General features: G+C 44.6%; 1 protein-coding gene across 6 annotated transcripts; it reads right to left on the bottom strand.

The window, feature by feature from the left end:
- Positions 1-303: 303 nt before the first annotated feature.
- Positions 304-16,488, bottom strand: LOC27206685 (DNA-binding protein RFX2). 6 transcript variants are annotated; one of them, XM_016182487.3, is made up of 10 exons: positions 16,350-16,488; positions 11,503-11,978; positions 10,901-11,285; positions 4,910-4,988; positions 4,366-4,834; positions 3,828-4,286; positions 3,388-3,690; positions 2,855-3,169; positions 2,330-2,698; positions 304-2,260 (listed from the first exon to the last, which is right to left on the bottom strand). In XM_016182487.3, exons 2-10 carry the CDS (start codon positions 11,758-11,760, stop codon positions 2,126-2,128), a joined length of 2,772 nt encoding a protein of 923 aa, XP_016035278.1. In that variant the 5' UTR covers positions 11,761-11,978; positions 16,350-16,488; the 3' UTR covers positions 304-2,125. The 6 variants fall into 6 exon arrangements, with proteins under 6 accessions (XP_016035278.1, XP_044779271.1, XP_016035281.1 ...); XM_044923336.1 differs by lacking the exon at positions 16,350-16,488 and having other exon boundaries at positions 4,366-4,530; positions 4,597-4,834; XM_016182490.3 differs by lacking the exon at positions 16,350-16,488 and having other exon boundaries at positions 4,366-4,530; positions 4,597-4,834; positions 10,901-11,261.
- Between the last annotated feature and the right edge of the window lie 1,446 nt (positions 16,489-17,934).

The raw sequence follows: 17,934 nt of genomic DNA, 5'->3' as shown, positions 1-17,934 counted from the left end.
CAGTCAATTAATAATATGGATATTATATAAGGCGGTTCCGTATGTAAATAGTTTACACGCAAAGAATAATTTGTATACTATGGCTTAGATTAAGTAACATGTATGTAAAATAATTTGTAAGCAAAATCCGAATTCCAAATAATACAAGATCCGAAAACCAATAAGACTTAAAAGAAGCGTACCAGACTAATGAACATGATCAGGCCTCAGAAGTAAATAGTACAAAGAGCTAGACATTTGAGTCCAAGCATTTACAAAGCCAACTCAAGGATGGCTGATGGAATTAAACCGTTTTTGTTATTACCCTTTTCTTTTGTGATGCTTCGACTTAGCTTGCGCATTTAACAATTCCATTTACGAACCAGGAACATTCATGCATTTTTTGTTGTAATATAAGCACCTAATTAGCACTACAATATTGTATTTAATCCTTAAGTAAGCTCTGTAAATCTGTAAGCTAAGAAAAACAATTTTTGTATAGAGTTGTTAGAAAATCAATTGACAAAAACAAATTGAAACCAAAAAAAAATAAATATAATAAAATTACACCAAATGTTGTATTATTACCATGTACTTTCGAAACAAAACACTGAAGGTTTGTAACAAATTTTGAAAGCTACTGAGATTTTTGATTTTTGAGAATAGTTGATATGCAATAAAAAAGTGTGTTTTATTATTTCATTGACCATTTTTATTTCACATACATAAATAGTTTTGACATTTTAAAATTTCAGTTTTCAAATTACTTTTATTTTTCAACAACCAATAGAACTTAGATGCTAGCTAAGCATTTCGCAATTAGAGCAAAACCAGTTCCCACAAAGGAAATGCTGGTAATTATCGTCGGTTTCTTGGGCCGTACAGAGCATATAGTTCAGATGTGTGCTTTCTAGGACTAGACTGTTGGGTACCGATGCAGTTCGTGGCCTGCGTACCGCATACCCATTAGTTGACTTAAAAAAACCGTTTCGCTAGCTGCTTGTACTCTTATCCAAAATGGCATAAAATACTCTGATAAGCGCCTCTGTTAAAATACATGTTTCGTAATAAAATGATTCCTTGTAGTTAAAATATACATACACGTACGTTTATGAATCTATATGTATAATTAATATATAGGTATGGTAAATTGTATTGTTTCAAAATTGAGTGTTCATCTTTGCACATTTAAGGCCTGTTGTTTACTTAGCTTAGGTTTGCGTTTTGTGTTTTGAGTTTTGAGCTGGGTGTTCGTTCCTCTAGAACTTGAACTTGAACTTGAGCAAGCTGTTCGATGTGAGCTGTGTTCCTTCGCTATAATCTATATATGCTTCCTGACTAATTCCTCTGAGTGCGCGTGTGGGTGCTAAGACTATGTGTGTGGTGTGCGCCGTGCGCTATGATATACAAGATCGTTTGTTGAAACCAGACAAAACTGATGCCACCTCCAAACCCATCGTTATCGTAGACAGTTGATTACAATTATTAATGCACATGTACTTAAACTAAAACGTATCCTACGAATACAGATCAGGGCAGACAAGACCAGACGATGCTGCCGCACTGGCTTTCAACTTGCTTGCTCTCTGGACGGCTCTTCACTTCGATGCGGGGGCAGTCCAACACTCGACAAATTCCAGTTAAAGCTCCCTTGGGCGGTCAACAAGCTAAGACCCATATCATAAAACGATGGTTTAGTTACTAAAGCAAAAGTAATATACTCTGAAAACATACTTTCAGTGAACAGTTTTCCTAATCTCCAACAGAAGTTGTATTAAATGTAGAAACGAAATCTTTGTAAATGGTTAAAACTAAACAATATCATGACATTTCCAATTTCGCAAGTGCCCGTCCAAAAGATCTTTTACTGCATATGAGTAAGGATCCTGCCTAAAACTAACGACTAAAATTTTGACTGACTACGCTGGTTGTGAGGGAACTTAGGGCTATAAACTAGCACACAGATACGATACGATTACGGATATACAACACGGTTCCATTATTAAATGCAGAGCTGAATGACTGGTGACGACAGGGGCTGGGGGTGCACACTGATGGGGTCAACGGTTACTGGTTACATAAACACTACGAATATGCTGCTCCATGCCAGCCACTGCATCCACATGGACATCCAAATCTCGGGGCCTCATTCCTGCTTCAGTCGCTTGGCCTCGTTGCCCACGTCGCCTCCACTGCTGGCCGAGCTCGGAGTCGTCTGGTGCTCCGTGTCGCTGGTGATGTAGGCGAACTGGCACTCGAACTCAAAGTCCATGTCCTTTTTCTGCGATTTGCGAATAGTAAACGGATTTTAGTAAGCATATGTAGAATGTAGTGTTATCAGCTTACTAACCATCCTTTCACAAATGACCGCAATGGCTGTTTTGTCTTGTGCCTCGGCGATTTTGTGTTCCACCAGGTAAAACATGTACTCATCGAACAGCAGGCGAATCAGGTGGAAGCTTCCGAAGCTGGAGGCGGATCTCAGCGTCAGGTCCCGAATGATCATAGAGCTGTAGAAGCTCCACTTTAGCAGGAACTGGCGGGCGGCTCTGGCATAAGTCGGCTTCCCGTTGTACTCCTCCATGGCCGACTCCACCACCAGTTGCAGCCAGCTGGCCCACTGCTCCAGGGAGCTCTGCTGCTGCAGAGCGGCCTTGAAGTCGCTCTCCAAGCGCTGGACCACGGCGGGCGCACATTGACTCACCCAGGCAGCTTGCTCCTGTGGGGTATAATGATCAATTAGTTGGGGTATCTATATACTATAAGGTATATCTTTTGAAAACTAGCTGGATAGGTTTGCATATCACTCATACGTCTTGTTGCCCTACAAAGTACCTCCTTCACCTTTTGTTGTCTATAGTCACAAAGGACTCACCTGAACATTGTGGAAATCGACACGATTGAGATCGCTTAGCATCTGGGAGATCTGGGCACCATTCTGGAGCACTGCTCGAGCCGCCTGCGCCAGGTGATTTAGCGAGGTGTAGCGCCGCAGCGTTTGGCAGAATGCCGAGACGGCACTGGTCTTGATCTGGGCCAGCTGCTCCGGCACGCCCAGCATGCTCTCGCACAGCCAGATCTCCAGGTTCTTGGCGAAGTTACGAATGGCCTGGGTCAGGGCGTTTGGTATGGAGCGGAGCACATCCGGTATGATGACATCAACGGTGTTCTGGTAGAATTGATAGTCCACCTGGTGGGAAGTAAAACAATATATTTAAGATTTATAATATTAGACACGGTGCAATTCATGAAGTACAAAATTAATGTTCAAACTAAATTATTAAATTCCACAATAGTTTCCGATGCTGATTGAAACCTCTGAAAGATTGTGAATCGCGGAACATGCCCAGCACTCGGAACACGATTGCCGGCAATCTATTGGCTACCATTGGTGGCCGCTCCACCCACCTCTCGCACGAACTTCTGCACTTCTGCGCAGTGGCACAACAGATACAGCTTCGTCTTGCTCAAGTACTTCTCCTCCTCGCACTCGTCCAGATTGTTGTTGTCGCTGGCCCGCCAGAAGTCGCGCAGCAGGAACTCCACAGTGTTGAACTCCAGGTTGAGTACGGCGTCCAGGAAGGACTCGCAGTGCTCCCGGTACAGGCCCCGGAAGGTGTCCACGTCCTCCAGGGTCAGTTCGCTGTTGAAGCTGTGGTTCAGCTCGATGGGCGGAAACGAGGGCAGAGCACTGGTTCCATCGCCGATGTACTGGTGACGAATGGATGGAAAAAAATCAATCAATAAATGGATTTGATTAAAAAATTGTTTTTAAATATATCGTAAAAGAACAGTAGCACAACTATTAATAATTTTAAATATAACAATATATTTTTTATGATCCCTACCTGAATGCACGCCTCGTAGGTTTCCGGCTTGAAGGTGTGCTTCTTGGTGCCGTTGCTGTGTCGCTGGCCATGGCCACCGCCCAATCCATTGGAGCCGGCCAGCTGTCCGGCAGTGCTGCTGGTGACGCTGACCATCGGTCCGCTGCCCGGTCCGCCGGATCCGTCCGAGGATGGTCCGTAGCCGGCGGTCAGCATCTGCTTGTCGTCCATCGCCTGGCTGTTCAGCAACGAGCCGGGCTTGATGCGGATGCCATAGTAGTGATACTTGGAGTTGCCGCGCGTGCCCAGGCGACGTGTGCGCAGTCCGGAGAACACGGAACGTATCAGCTTGCCGAAACTGGCCGCATTCACGGGCTCCAGCTTGTGCTCGCTGCAGTGCTGCATGTAATGGTTGTACAGCGTGCTCCTGGGCAGGCTCACCCCATCCGCCGTTTCGTAGTTGCGCGACAGCCACTTGATCTGAAAGAGAGTTGGATGTGCATGGTGGTATATTATTAGGGGATGCTGTCCGTGGGGGCGTATCCATGGATGCACTCACCGTTGCCGAGGCAATCTTGTTGCTGCTGCCGAGCGCACTCTGGTCGGAATCCGGGGAGGCGCCTCCGCCGCCCGTTCCCAGGCTGCCGCCGCTAGCCGAATGGGTCGTGGTCGTCGAGGTGGGCGTCTGGGGCGTGCTCTGCGCCTCCTGGATGTACGCGACCTCCTGCACCCAGTGGCGATTAGTTCCGTTCACCCGGTCCGCATCCCGCTCCCAATCCCTGCTACTCACCGTCAGGCTGTGCGGCGAATCGCGTCCATGCGACTGTGACTGCGACTGCGACAGCGAGTGTGCGGAGCCATTGAGGAGGATGCCCTCCTCCACGGGCACCAGGTACGGCAGCGTCGTGGAGTGAGCTCCGTTCGAGGAGCCTCCGGCCGACGAGGTGGCTCCGTACTGACCCGCGGTCGAGTAGTACGCCGTCTGGCCGTTGCCCTGGTAGTCCCCCACCGGGCAGAACGGATACGTCCTGAAATTGGCAAGGGCAAAGACAAGGGGTTTAGATAAAGGTCGAGCTTATCGATCTCCCCCCGGATCCACTCACATTTGCGTCTGGCTGGAGTTGCTATGGTACAGCTCAGAGTCCACATATTGCACTTGGTAGTTCTGCTCCTGGCCCGAAACTGAAAGAAACCAGGATAATAGAGTTCATAAGTGGAGGTCCTTTACATATTTATGTCAAGAAATCCACGAACTTAGTATTTATAGATTCTCTTTTTAAAAATATTTTGTAATATACTTCACAGCTTGACTTTGGATAATAAAGATCTTATTTAGAGCTATGTTTCTTAAGTTCGCCTATGATCGATTGCTTAAACTAACTAATATTAAAAGAAAGATAGTATAATGCGGTTTGAACTGATGTTTTTCCGTCGGTAACCGTTGGTGCTAAAATCATTTAATACACTTTAATAATATTATTATTATTGAAGACACAGGAATTTTCGGCACTACTGTTTCAACTCATTCAATAGAGTTTATTTAATGTTGAACCAAATACTTGGAGCACAAAGCGCTATGGGCAAATACTATTGATTAAGTCAACAGCCATTCATTCAGTCCATTCACTCCATTCAATTGGCACCACGGAGGAAAACACTTGACACCCACAAACTGACGACGAACACATTTAACCCGACACAACACAGGTGCTCCAGATGCACTATTCAAAGTTCGAACTGAAAGCGATTGGATGAAGAGTAAGATATTTACCACCGCAGTAGGACAAATTATTGTGGCGTCGATGGTGGTGGTGGTACATGGTGGTGCTGGAGGATCCCCCCGAAATGTTCGTTGCGGCGGCACAAGACGAGTTTGCCAACGAGGAAGTGGATGGCGTGGATCCGGTTCCACTTCCCGATCCCGATCCCGTTCTCGAACCCAATCCAAGTGCGGAACAGTTGCTGTAGCTGGTTGCACTGGCGCTGGCCACGAAGGTCTGGTGGTGATGGTGGTGATGATGGTGGTGCAACTGCAATTGGAGCTGGGCGGGTGGTGCTGGAACGGGATTGGCGGCCACGGATTGCTTGCAGCGGCACTTCTCCAGGAGATTCGAATAGGCCACGGCAGCAGCGGCGCTGGGGCTGATCACTGGCGGCGTTGGCGGCGACTCCAACGGAATGCTGCACGGCGCGGTTGGGTGGTGGTGGTGGTGGTGCTGGTGGTGCGTCTGCTGGTGTTGTTGGTAATGGCGCGTCTGGCAGTCAAAGCCGTACCGCGAATGCATTCGTTTGGCCGGAAGTGGAGCGTGGGCTGCTGGAATTGGTGGCCCCTAGTCCGGGTGGGTGTCCTATGGTACTTCAGATGATTCCGGTGACGACTTCAAACTGGTTAGGCTTAGAAAAGCTCTCGCTTTCATTTGAAAACCCATGCATATCTGCCTTTTAAGCTTTTGACTAATTTCGAATAGTTTTTGAACCTTTAAAGATTTTTTTTCAATTCGAACTCGAGAATTTAGGTTCCAACAAATAGAAACAACTTTTTTCTAAAATGAAATATAAAATTCAAGTTCATAGGTTCGAAGTCCAGAGATGTAAGCTTGAAGATTTGTAATCCAGAGTTAGGAAACCCATCTCATATTGAAAGTATCCGAGTATTAAAGTTTGTGAGAATCCAACTCTATAAAATTCAATCCAACGTAGGAAATATGATTAGAAGAGTTCCAGAACTACTATCCATATAGAAGGCATTCAACGATTCTGTAATATCGTTTAAAAACGGCGACGAACAGTTGCAAGTTCAAATATGCAAATCGAAGACGCCAATGCTTAGTTTCGTAAGTGGAGAAGTCACCCGGTTGCTTCTGGCAACTGGCCAGCAACTCAGTTCGGAAAGCGAAAGTGAAATCCTTGACCAGGCAACCGCTCCATTCAGAATTGTCCTGCTCCAGTGGGTGGTATTTGTATTTGTAAGCGACAAACAGGTTTGGGTTGCGATGGCTGTGGCCGGAATCGAATCGAAGGACGGATGCTGGATGCTGGATGGCGTGGAAACGGAGCAACCAGTGCCTGCGAACGGTAGAATTACAACTGAATCCAAAATCAAATGTTATCCTAGCAATATGCCTCCGAAAATAATGATGATGGCGAACTCACGACGACGGCGGCGCAGCAACGAATTAAATTACAACAACGGCGGCTGCTGCCTCGGCGGTTGGGTGGTTGCCGGGTGGGTGGTTGCTATTATGATCCGTATGCCCGTAGCGAGTAATCCAACCCAGACCCTCGAGTAGCTTTTTTTTTTTGCTACCCCGTCCTTGCCGCCCATTCCCATCCTGCCGTCCCCGTTTCAATCGGTGTGCTGGCTAATTCCGGGCTCAAAGTCGCATTTTCTGGGATCTGCACAAGTGGTGGTCGACATGGGTGGACTCGGGGGACGACAGTGTGGCGTCAAGCTGGGATGCTGGATACGCAAGCGGGATGGCAACAGGACGACGGCGTCAAGGCAACGCCGCCTGGCCAATCCCACTCCTCACCGGTTGCTAGGCAGCCTCGCCGTCTCGCTTCCACCATGCGGCGCTCTCGCTCGCACGCTCGCTCTTCAACCCCCGGGATCAGGATGCTGAAGGATGTATCCTGGCCAACCAAATCGCTTGCTGCCATCCCTTCGTCGCCGGGCTGCCGTTGTGGGTGTTTCCATGGCCGATGATAAGGTGCGAGCAGGTGGCTGGGTGGGTATTTTGGAGACCTTTGGTTTGGGTGGAGCACCACGAGAGAAAGCAGCCGGAATGGCATGCGATGCGTGGAATTTTTCCATATTCTCCCCGTGGTCAGGCCAGTATTTCCCTTCCTTTTCCATTTTTTTTTTTTGTTTTGGCAGTTTCCTCTTGGCCACCGCTTTTCATGACATATTTCAGATATTAATTCCTCGTCGAGGAGCACATGTCCTGGTGTATGTGTGTGGATCCTGAAGTTGTTGCGGTCAGACCTGCGGCTGTAAACCGCCTGACCCCCGAACCCTGAATTTTCCCTTTGACACGCTGCTGCAAACTGTAAATATTAACAGGTGCCCCTTGGGGCATTTGGGGATGAGAAGTGATGAGTGGCGTGAATATGGAAACCTGGATATGGAAGCAAGGAGGCGCTGCACTGGCGAATGTCCTTTAAAGTTGTCAGGGCATAGGACAATTCCACTTCGACATATACGAAATCTTTTGAGGTTCTTTCAAGTGGACCGCATTCTCGCCCAAAACATTTTGGCTTTTCAATGACTTTGGTTTCAGTGCCAAAGCAGTTTTGCTTTGGTAATTGCCTTTGGAATGGACTCAGATTGAATCTTTAGCAGATTGCAGATGAAGTGTGATGAAGGATAATAGCTCAGCTGGATCTTGGGGCAAACGAAGTTAACTTGGACAGCTTTTTATAGAACAAAAGTTATCTTGAGAACTAAAAGAGCGATATAAATATTTTTAATAAATTAAATTAGCTTTAAATCTTTGGTTTTAGTCAGGATTAGATCAAGTAAAGAAGTACATTTATAAATGCAAGTCAGGGTGCCATTTTAAACCCTCTAAACTGATTATTAAACTATTTTAATAGCCCCTGCTGATCTTATCAAAACGAGAATAAAAGCACAAATATTTCCAGAGACTTCATTGTTTAGCTAAAAGATAGATCAATCAAAATAATGAAAAGTTGAACAAGCCCGATTGATCAGAGCGATGAATGTTCTTTCGGATGTTTTGAGAGTTCAAAAGGTTTATTGCAATATCCACTTTGGTGCGCCACTTGTGCAAATTCCCAGCTCCACTCCACATGGGCAACATGGGAGCCGGGTTGTGCACAAATTGCCAGGATAACGATAACAGACAAGTGCAGGATAAGGCGGAGAGGGGGAGCGCAGCTGGCTTATCCTGCATCTACTACAACGTCAACAAACAATTAACCTTTTTGTGAGCCGGACACACTGGCAGGGGATGTGAGCTTCACGGGGATTGGCCCGGCTACCGTTGTTGGGTCAGAGGTCAGAGGTGAGTCCTTTGTAGAGCTTCACTTGCTCTGATTGCCACAGCGAGATAGCATTCTCCGAGAATTATGAACTGCGACTCGCTTTTGACAAATAAATTTGCGCTTATCTCGATGGGCAGCGGGAACAAATAGGTTTTTGTTGGCACAATTAAAAGAAGCCCGGCATATGCCACAGTTCCCTAACTAGCTTGGAACTTGGAAGCCAGCTACTTGGCAACATGGCAACCACCACCCACATCCCAGTTGTCCACCTGGCCATCCTGGCAATCACCGACCAACCACTTCAACTGGTACGGATTCCCGCGTTTTGTATGTTTATATTTTTATTCGCTGGCATTATTAAAGGTTAAGCTCGTCGTCTTCTGCCTCGTCGATTCGATGAGCACCCAGCAAATCCGTATCAATTGAAAAGTACAATGCAACATATTCGAGAAAGGTACGAGTAAGTTATGACATGGGCATCCTCCCATCCACTAACACCCACCCACCCAACTGATAAACACCCACAACAGGAACGAAGCTGCAACGCCCTAACGCACGGAATATGAAAGGGATTCCGCATCAATTTTTATTGGCAATCAGTGCACTGAGAGAAAGTTATTGGTTGAAAACTTTAATAAAATTAAATTGAGACATAAGTTATAGATTTATCCAAATAATTGGTATGATGTATTTTCCAAGCAGATATATGATATATCGCATAGTTTTGAAAGATTTCTCGCAGTGATGCAGTTGAGGGTCCTTTTAAAAAGGACGAAGGTATTAGTTGACAGCGGGCGGTTATTAGCGAGTCGTCGACTCATCCCCACCCACTGTGCACCACCCCTCCCCTTCCATCGGATCAGGATGAGGCACCGTGTGAAGCCCTCTCAATTTGTTGTGATTACCCGATGTTGCCATTCGGATACGGATGTTTGCCCTCCTGCGTGTCCTGGTGGTGGTAATTTGTGCTAATAAAATCAAGTACGATGGCAAACAATCAGGCGACCGACCCTTTTCCCGTTGTCCGATTTCGTTGTAGATAGCTATAGTTTCGCGGCGAAGTGTAATCTCGATTAATTCATTGTGCGGCGCTCGAGTGGATGATAATAATTATGTGTGCGCCGGGTAGTATACTCGTATCACAACCCAGTGTGTCGTCCTCATCCTTGTATTCATCATCCATCGTCTCGATGTCCCAGCTGCACTTTGCCTCTTTGTTGCTTTTTGTTTTGCACGTGGCTCGTACGGATCCGTGTCGTGTGTCCGTGGACAGGTAGTATCTCAATCCGCAGCGGGGTGTGTGTGTGCGTCTGCCAACCATTCATGTGCCTAACCAACCAACCCACCAACCCACCCATCTCATCACCTATCCATCCATCCATCCATTCATCCGCGTTTCAGTTTTCAAATTAAGTCGCTTTAATTGTGATATCAGGCAAACGTTTAAAATACGCCGGATTTTAAGCTGGTCCTTGTTTCCGGCTCACTCCCCAACCCTCCGCATCCTGCCCCTCCCGGGACATGTTGATCCTGTCATTATGTTTGTTTACAAAGCCGCGACTTTTGCCGTCCGTTGTTTCCCGTTTGCTGGTCGCCGCTTTGATTTTCGCCCACTGCAAGTGCCGCCCATGAAATCAGGAGTTTCCCTTTCGGCTCAGGACCTGGCCAAAGTGGGTTTTTCCGCTCTCAACTGGAATAAATCGCTAACGCGAATCGCACGTAACTGCGATTTTTTTGCGGCATCGCAGTTTTTGCGCTTATTAGCAAAGTGGCATCGTGATTGATATTTATCCATCAGATTTTGTGGCATATTTCATTAGGGGAATTTGGTAGCATCAGTTATTTAGGGGTTTTAGAAAGCGACATTCTCTTAAAATAATAATAATCCTAACTTTTGATTACTTCCTGACTGGGTTTCTTACGATAAGAGGTCTAGTTTTCTTGCCAAATGTTCCTTACTTATTTAAAATGTAAATATTTTTAATAAAATAGAACTTAGTTGCGTATCATAATTAAGTAGATCTATAACCAAATATCCTTTTACATTCTGGATTTGGATAGATTCTATCCTATATTCCTAGACTCACCCGTCACAGTGATGAAGGGCGTTCCATCGTCATCCTCGGTGGTCTGCACCACGGTCACCTGACCATTGGCCACCTGCTGGGCCAGATCCACACCATCCTTGATCGCGGCCAGATCGGCCATACTGTGAATGGGTATCGAGTGGGTCACGGTGGTTCCATTCGGTTCCGTGGTGGTAATGGTGCCCATGGTGTCGCTGCTGCTGTTCACCACATGCCCGTGCAGGTGGGCATCGCTGGTCGAGTCTTCGGCATCCATGGGCAGTACGACGCGAATCACCTCCAGCTGATCGGCATCCGTGGCTACTGCTCCCGTCGAATCGTCGTCCTCGTCGACTAGTTTCTTCTGCAAGAGCTGGCAGTTCTGCAAGAGGGGTAAAAGTTTTACCTATTTATCCAGGTAGGATGGTTATTTTATTAAATTATTTTATCTTTTTTTTTCGTGGAGAACCAATTTTTATTTCATAAATTTAATCTAAATTCTAGCGACTAAATCTTTGCTTTATCAAAGTGAAAGTCACGTATAGCAAAAAATAACTAAACAAATCCTTAAATACATTCTATCTCTAATGAGATTCTACCAAGTTACTCGGGAATGCACCCACCTGTGTCATGACATCCTCCAGTGTGGCGGACACAACGACTCCATCCTCCGTGCAGAACTCAAACTGCTCGGCATGCGGCGGTGGCGATGTGGTGCTATTGGTGGTGCTGCCCCCAATGACTCCGTTGGTGGCGCTCTCCACTTCGACGGTCAGCTGCTGCTGCTCCTCCGCTGAGTCCTCAGGTGGCGAGGTGGCATCCACGATGGCAGAGCGCGTCGAGAGGATGAACTGGCGCTGTGGAGCTAGGCGTGTGGTCATTGGGGTTTGATGTTTTGCGCTCGCTGCTCCACAAAATTATTTGCTCCGATGATGATAGTGGCTGCACCTGGGTTGCTAAATTCGTTGACTAGTAGTTAAGCTCGTATTCTTTTCTAGATCCCTCTAGTACTAGGTATTCACTCGTCTTCGAGGTCTAAGGCAATGGCGGTGTTTAGGTTCAATGTTTCGGCTTCTTTAAGTGGCCCCTGGTGGAGATGCTGTAAGGAAAAAGTGAAATTTTGCAAACTTAACAAGGCATGTCGTCAATCAAAGAGCAGGTATTCAATAAGGAATCAACATCATCATCCACCCGAGCGCTCAATCCCACTCCATTCCCCTATCCCAATGGCCCCCGCCTGCCAAGGATCCTTTGTTGTTGCTGCGGATGGTGGTGTGGGTGGTGGTGGTGGTGGTGCTGTGGTGGTGGCTTGTGCTGCTTCCGCTGGGGCGTTGCTATGAAATTAAACTTTTCGCAGGTATTTCTTGATGCTTTGATTTCCTCATCGCTTTGTTCTCCGCGCAGCAGGAGCAGCAGCAGAAAAATATATCTCTACGTATATAAGTATAAATATGTGCATATATACGGATGTCTATTGTGTACAATGTCGTATTTTTTCCGGTCGGCCATTTTGATTTCCCTCCAATTGCTGGGGAATCTTTGGGCAAGCTCCTTCGTTTCAAGTACAGCATACATTTGGGGGCAATGTTTTGGGGATTTCTCGTTTTTTTGTTGTTGTTGTTTTTCTTGGGGAATCACCGGAGGCAAAAGCGTAGTTGGTTTTATTTTTAGGAGGGGCTTTCATAAAACTTTTAAAGTAGATGAAATAATATTCAAATATTTTCGTTTGGCCTCAAGAAACTTTTAAAATTTTTGGTAATATAAAAGCAAACTATATAATTTGGTTTCAATTTCGTGTGAAAAAACTTGAACATTGAATACAACTTTCTCCTGTAAATCCTCTATTATGTTACACACCGACTACTAACTTAATTATCCTTAGTGATTGCCTAGGGTTAGTGTTGGCCATTGAGTTCACTGTACTTACATAATACCACACCCGGAGATTCCATTTTTGGCCTACGGCTCTGCCTTCGGCCAATTAAGTTGGGCAAATTGTAATTGTCGAGGACAAAATTACATGCGCGTATCAATCAAAGGAAAACACAATTTGTTTAGGTAACTCACATATATCGTTAATAAATAACAAGTTTTTTTTCAGCAGAATTTATGCTATGGAAAGTTTAAGTTTATTGCAAAGTTGAAGTTGATTTTACTTCCTTTATATTAGTTTAAATGATTTTAGTTATTTGAAATGTTAGATTTTTAAAGTATTAAATTCTAGTTTCTAGTTTCACTTTAATGTTATTCAGTTATTTCAAAAGTCTTTAAGCTCTTTGTGGATCGATTTATGAAGTCTGCAATGTGATTAGAAATTCAAATTTTTTATGGAAATTTCTAGTCTGGCAGATTTGTTTTCGTCCTCTTTTGCAATCCTGCTGATTTGTAGCTTCTGAATTTCACACTTTCTGCGCTTTTGCTGCCACTTTTGCACCTGCCACATGCACTTGCTCTCAGGGCAACCGGCCCAATGTAAATAAGTTGTGGAGAAGGCGACGCTGGCGACGTCAACGTCCATCCCGAAAAGGGGGAACTGAACTCCTGCTGGGGGCAGGGGATTGGTGGTTCGGTTCGGTTAATGGCAGGGGATCCCCCATTTTGGAAGCGCGGACAGGACAAACGACCCGGCATACGTCACGTTCAAAGTTGTTGTTTATAAACAATAAACGAAGTTGGGAGTTCCTTTGGATGGGGTGGCAGTACGGTGCTCTGGAGTGGGTGGATAGCTAATGCGTTGCCCCCGGTCGGAAGTGCACTCGGCTACTCCTTGGGTTCCTTAGTTCACAAATCAAACGGCGCGCTGGGCTAGCGAGCTCATAAATTTGACGCGTGAAAAGTGCAGCTCACTGGCTTTCCAGGGGAAGTTTTCCCAGTCACGACACCCACACTAACACCATCGTCCTGCACAGGTGCACACCTGTACAGTACACACCCACACAACGCGAACAAATCACTAAGGACGCGCAACGCCAAATTATTGATCAAATAAATTTTTCGGGATTTTATTCTCCCTGCAAATGCGCTGCTCTCGCCGGATTTTCCCTATATGATGGCGGATTTACCGTGTATATATAGCCGTCTATATATATATCTGTCGAATATATCTGCTGGCTGCTATAGTTATTGCTGCTGCGGTGTGGTTACTTCGAACGTGAATATGCAACTACGGCGGAAAAAAGGTTTTGCCCAACATCAGCACCAACGGCACACAAACTGAATAAACTGAACAAACTACCAACACTCCGGCAATGACAATGGCCAAAAGGGGTTGATAGTTTGGTAATAGGGAATTCGAATTGGTCAAAATGCACTCGCTGCTCCTACAGCCGGTGTTTTTGTTGTCTCGGCTGTTTCGAGTGCAGTGCATTTTCAGCTGGCAGAGCGAGATGGAAACTCATTTGAATGCCGTTTGAATTCGATGCCTAGTACAACATGTGTGTTAAGCCAACATATACAGTCAAAACTCGCTATGTCATATTTAAAAATATAACTAAATTATATTAAAAATATATTATAAATAATAATAACTGAAATACAGATAGGAATCTTTACAAATAATGGAAGCAAGCTCAAAACATACAAAGTGCAGGTTGTAAAGGTAGCAGTTGCACTAATTATATCTATATGTACAATAAATTTAATTCTTTAAACTATACAAATGCGTTGTTTCAAGACTGGTTCACTGTAAAGTTACATGCCACAGCACATGGTCAGTGTACAAAAAAAGGGGCTCGGGGTGGAATAGATGGAGTGGGTGCAGCACTTTCGGCCAGTCCGTGGCATTGACCCCTTTTTTAATGTCCAATAGCACCACCACCTGCCCCTAAGCCACCACCTCCTCCGCCGCCGGCAGCTGCGTTGTTATAGGGACAACCCACCGGGATGGGAATGGGGCATACGGAATGCCAAATATAAAATGCAGAAGCTCAGACAGCGTGACGTTTTCTTTCTGGCCTAATCACATTCACTTAACGGCTGCAGCAGATACGATAGAAAGGATAACGGAAACATGTGTTGGGCACAGGACTCGAATTTGGATGGTGCGGATGTGGAATGCGCATCACAGTTGGTTGATGTGGGAATAGACATTATTGTCATATTATTGGTGCATAATATATTTGTCGAAATGATTATCTTTTATTACTATTTCTTATCAAGAATAACTTCAAATGTCCATAGCATTTATGTTTGTAGAGATACTATTTTAAATAGAATTGTTAGAAATATTTATATAAAACATTAACTAGCATCCCTAATTCATCGTATATGATAGCATATGCATATCCTTACAAATGAAAAGCCCATGGTCCTCAAGTTAGCTGTTTTTAATCATTAGCCTTCAATTGTAATGGAACCGTATTACTTTTTGAAACAGCATCGCAATCGCTAGTTAGTTCGTGAAACTTTTAGAACAATATGAAACTGATCATTGTCATGATTATGTTTTTTTTAATATTACGCACTTTTGTCGCCATTTCAATTTCGCTAAGGACCAATGGGCAAATTGACATTGACATTCATTGGAATGGACACTTCATCAAATGAAGATGATGAATGCAATGCGGCTGTTCCTTTGTTAGGCGTGTGTCATGCGTCCTGCCCCGCCCCCTTACACCGCGGCCGTGTCCTTTTCCCCCGCCCACCCCGTGCCCTTTCCCATTCCATCTGCTTTCGGGGCACAAGACGGAGGCAGTGAAGCAGGACGAGTGGCGAGGCAGCAAAGCGGAAGTGCACAGGAGGTTGGCGTTGGTCCTGTACACTTTTCCAAATTTTGGAAGGAACATAGATAGCTTACGAAGCCTAATTTCAAATGGATTGATGCGCATTCCTTGGTTTTAAAAGGAAAAGTGAAATGTTTTAGAACTAGTAAGACAGCCTTTAAGTTGCTGGCATGGCTTCTAATTATAGTTACAAAAAAATGTTAATTTTCTCTAAAATCTGCTAACTTTCCCAATCAGCATGTATTTTTTCGAGTGTGCCGGGAGTTGTGGATTCCTGGTCTTACACCTGGCGCAAGGACTCGTTGTAATGTGCAACCGGCCATGGCACACTCCATATGGATATGGAACGTGGATGGAGAGGGCCTTCGGGGGTGGAGAGGGATTCGGAATCGTGGAAGGGAGTCAGGGTGGGATGGCTGTTCCCAGTTTTCCTTGGGTTACAAATTGCGATGCCTCGACCGCCACGAGGACTCGACTTAATTGTCTTTAAATGGCTGAGCGCCTCAGATGGGAAAACGCGCAAATGAAAATGCGGAAAAACCGCTGACTACCTGGCTGGTTGGGTAATTTTCTCATTTTCTCGTTCAATGAAAATTCGCTGGCTACAAAATGAGAAAACTTCACCGGCTTTTGATCTTTTCGTTTGGAAGTAAAAGTTTTTCTTTCATTTTTTTTCCTAATAATGAAGAATTTTGGATAGGGTGGTGTGATTGTATGTAAAGCTATATATACTAGAATCTAGAACATACCTTAGTGACTAGGGAGCTCGGCTCCTGGAACTCATCTTCAATATTTTGGGTTTTCGAAAACTTTTCCGAAGTTTGTTATCCAATATTCGTTGGGGATTTCCTGGGGATTCCTTTTTAAAATTGGTATTCCTGCTAATCCTTTGGTTTTCCAACTGGATTACGACGTAGTAACGGGACCGGAAGGAAATGGCTAGTGTTTTGGACTTTTTTGTTGCTAGGCAACAGAACAAAACAACAAACACACGTAAAAATCACGACTGCTGACATCTTCCGGGTTTCGCCTGGTCAACTCTTTACGTCGCACAATCTTCTGCAAATGTGTCACTTTTTATAACTAATTTTCATTGTTTCGGGGGAATTGAGCACGTTCTAATTGGAAAAAACAAAAAAATAATAATTTGTTGCTGACAAAAAACAGCTGACAGCAGTGCTGGTTAACCCTCAAGACAAGTGGCAACGCTCACAGCTGTTCGAACAGTGCTGGTTAGCATGCCACTCACACGTTAACGTTGAAAATTCAAAAAAGCGCGCCCTTTTTGAAACGAACTGAATTGCCCGCGTACTTATTGTTTATGACTGGTTGAATAAAAACAACTTTCACGGAATGATTCTGTCGCCGGGCATTTTTGCGACCTCCAGCAAACGTGATCAATTTGCCGCACATTGTTTGTTAATTAATTTGTTGGGATATGCCATTTTAACACTTGTGGTAATTAGAAAAGCAAGTAAAACGAGCGGAGGAATGAAGCAATAATGTGGGCACCTCTTACGTCCGCTTGTTTACTACTTTTTCTAGTTTTATTTTTTGCGTCCGCTTGTTGTATTTCTGCTTTGCCTTGCTTAATTAGGCAGGCTAGGCACTCAGACTCAGGTGAGTGTAGTGAAGTGAACACGTGTTGCACATTAGCAATCAGCTAGCCATAACCTGGAATTTATTGCACTGCCTTCGTAAACCCATAGATCTGCTGCAGCCAATCGTATTTAATATATATTTTTCCCATTTAGATGCAATCATGCTGAAATTCTGCCTCGTGGATTGGCTGGCAAAAGGGGATGACACTAAATGTGGGCTAGTGGGTTTCCATTACAATCCTCAATGACTGCCAACAGCAGAATTCTGACTCCAGACAGTGAAAAAAGTTATGGAACATTCAATTTATTTATAAAATATCAAAGCTAGAAAAATGTAAAAACAATAAATACTTTTTTAATGGATTTTTGTTAGACAGTTTGAGTTTGTTTTCTGTCAAAACAAAATTCCTTTGAAAAGATAGTAGCAATCTACGTAATTACTAAAAATTCGTGACAGGTCTGAAAATGCCCATGTCTATCACAAAAAACGTGCACCTAAAACCCTTCCTTATAGCAAGGTATTTATTTTAATGTCTTGCAAGATTTGTAAAAGTAAACAACGCTAATCAATGATGAACGATAGCAAATTAGGGGAAACGAGGCTTTAAAACATGTCTAATTGTTTCCTTGTCAGGAATAGTGTGTTTGCCCAATTTTTAGGGAAAATATTTCAAATATTATTAATATTCATAGGAGATAGTTAATCGTTTTTTACAGTGCGAAAGTGTTTTTC

This window comes from Drosophila simulans, chromosome 3R, assembly GCF_016746395.2.
Source record: "Drosophila simulans strain w501 chromosome 3R, Prin_Dsim_3.1, whole genome shotgun sequence".
In the NCBI taxonomy this organism is placed as follows: domain Eukaryota; kingdom Metazoa; phylum Arthropoda; class Insecta; order Diptera; family Drosophilidae; genus Drosophila; species Drosophila simulans.
The sequence above is the reverse complement of the archived record's forward strand: the minus strand, read 5'-3'. Positions and strand labels throughout refer to the sequence as shown.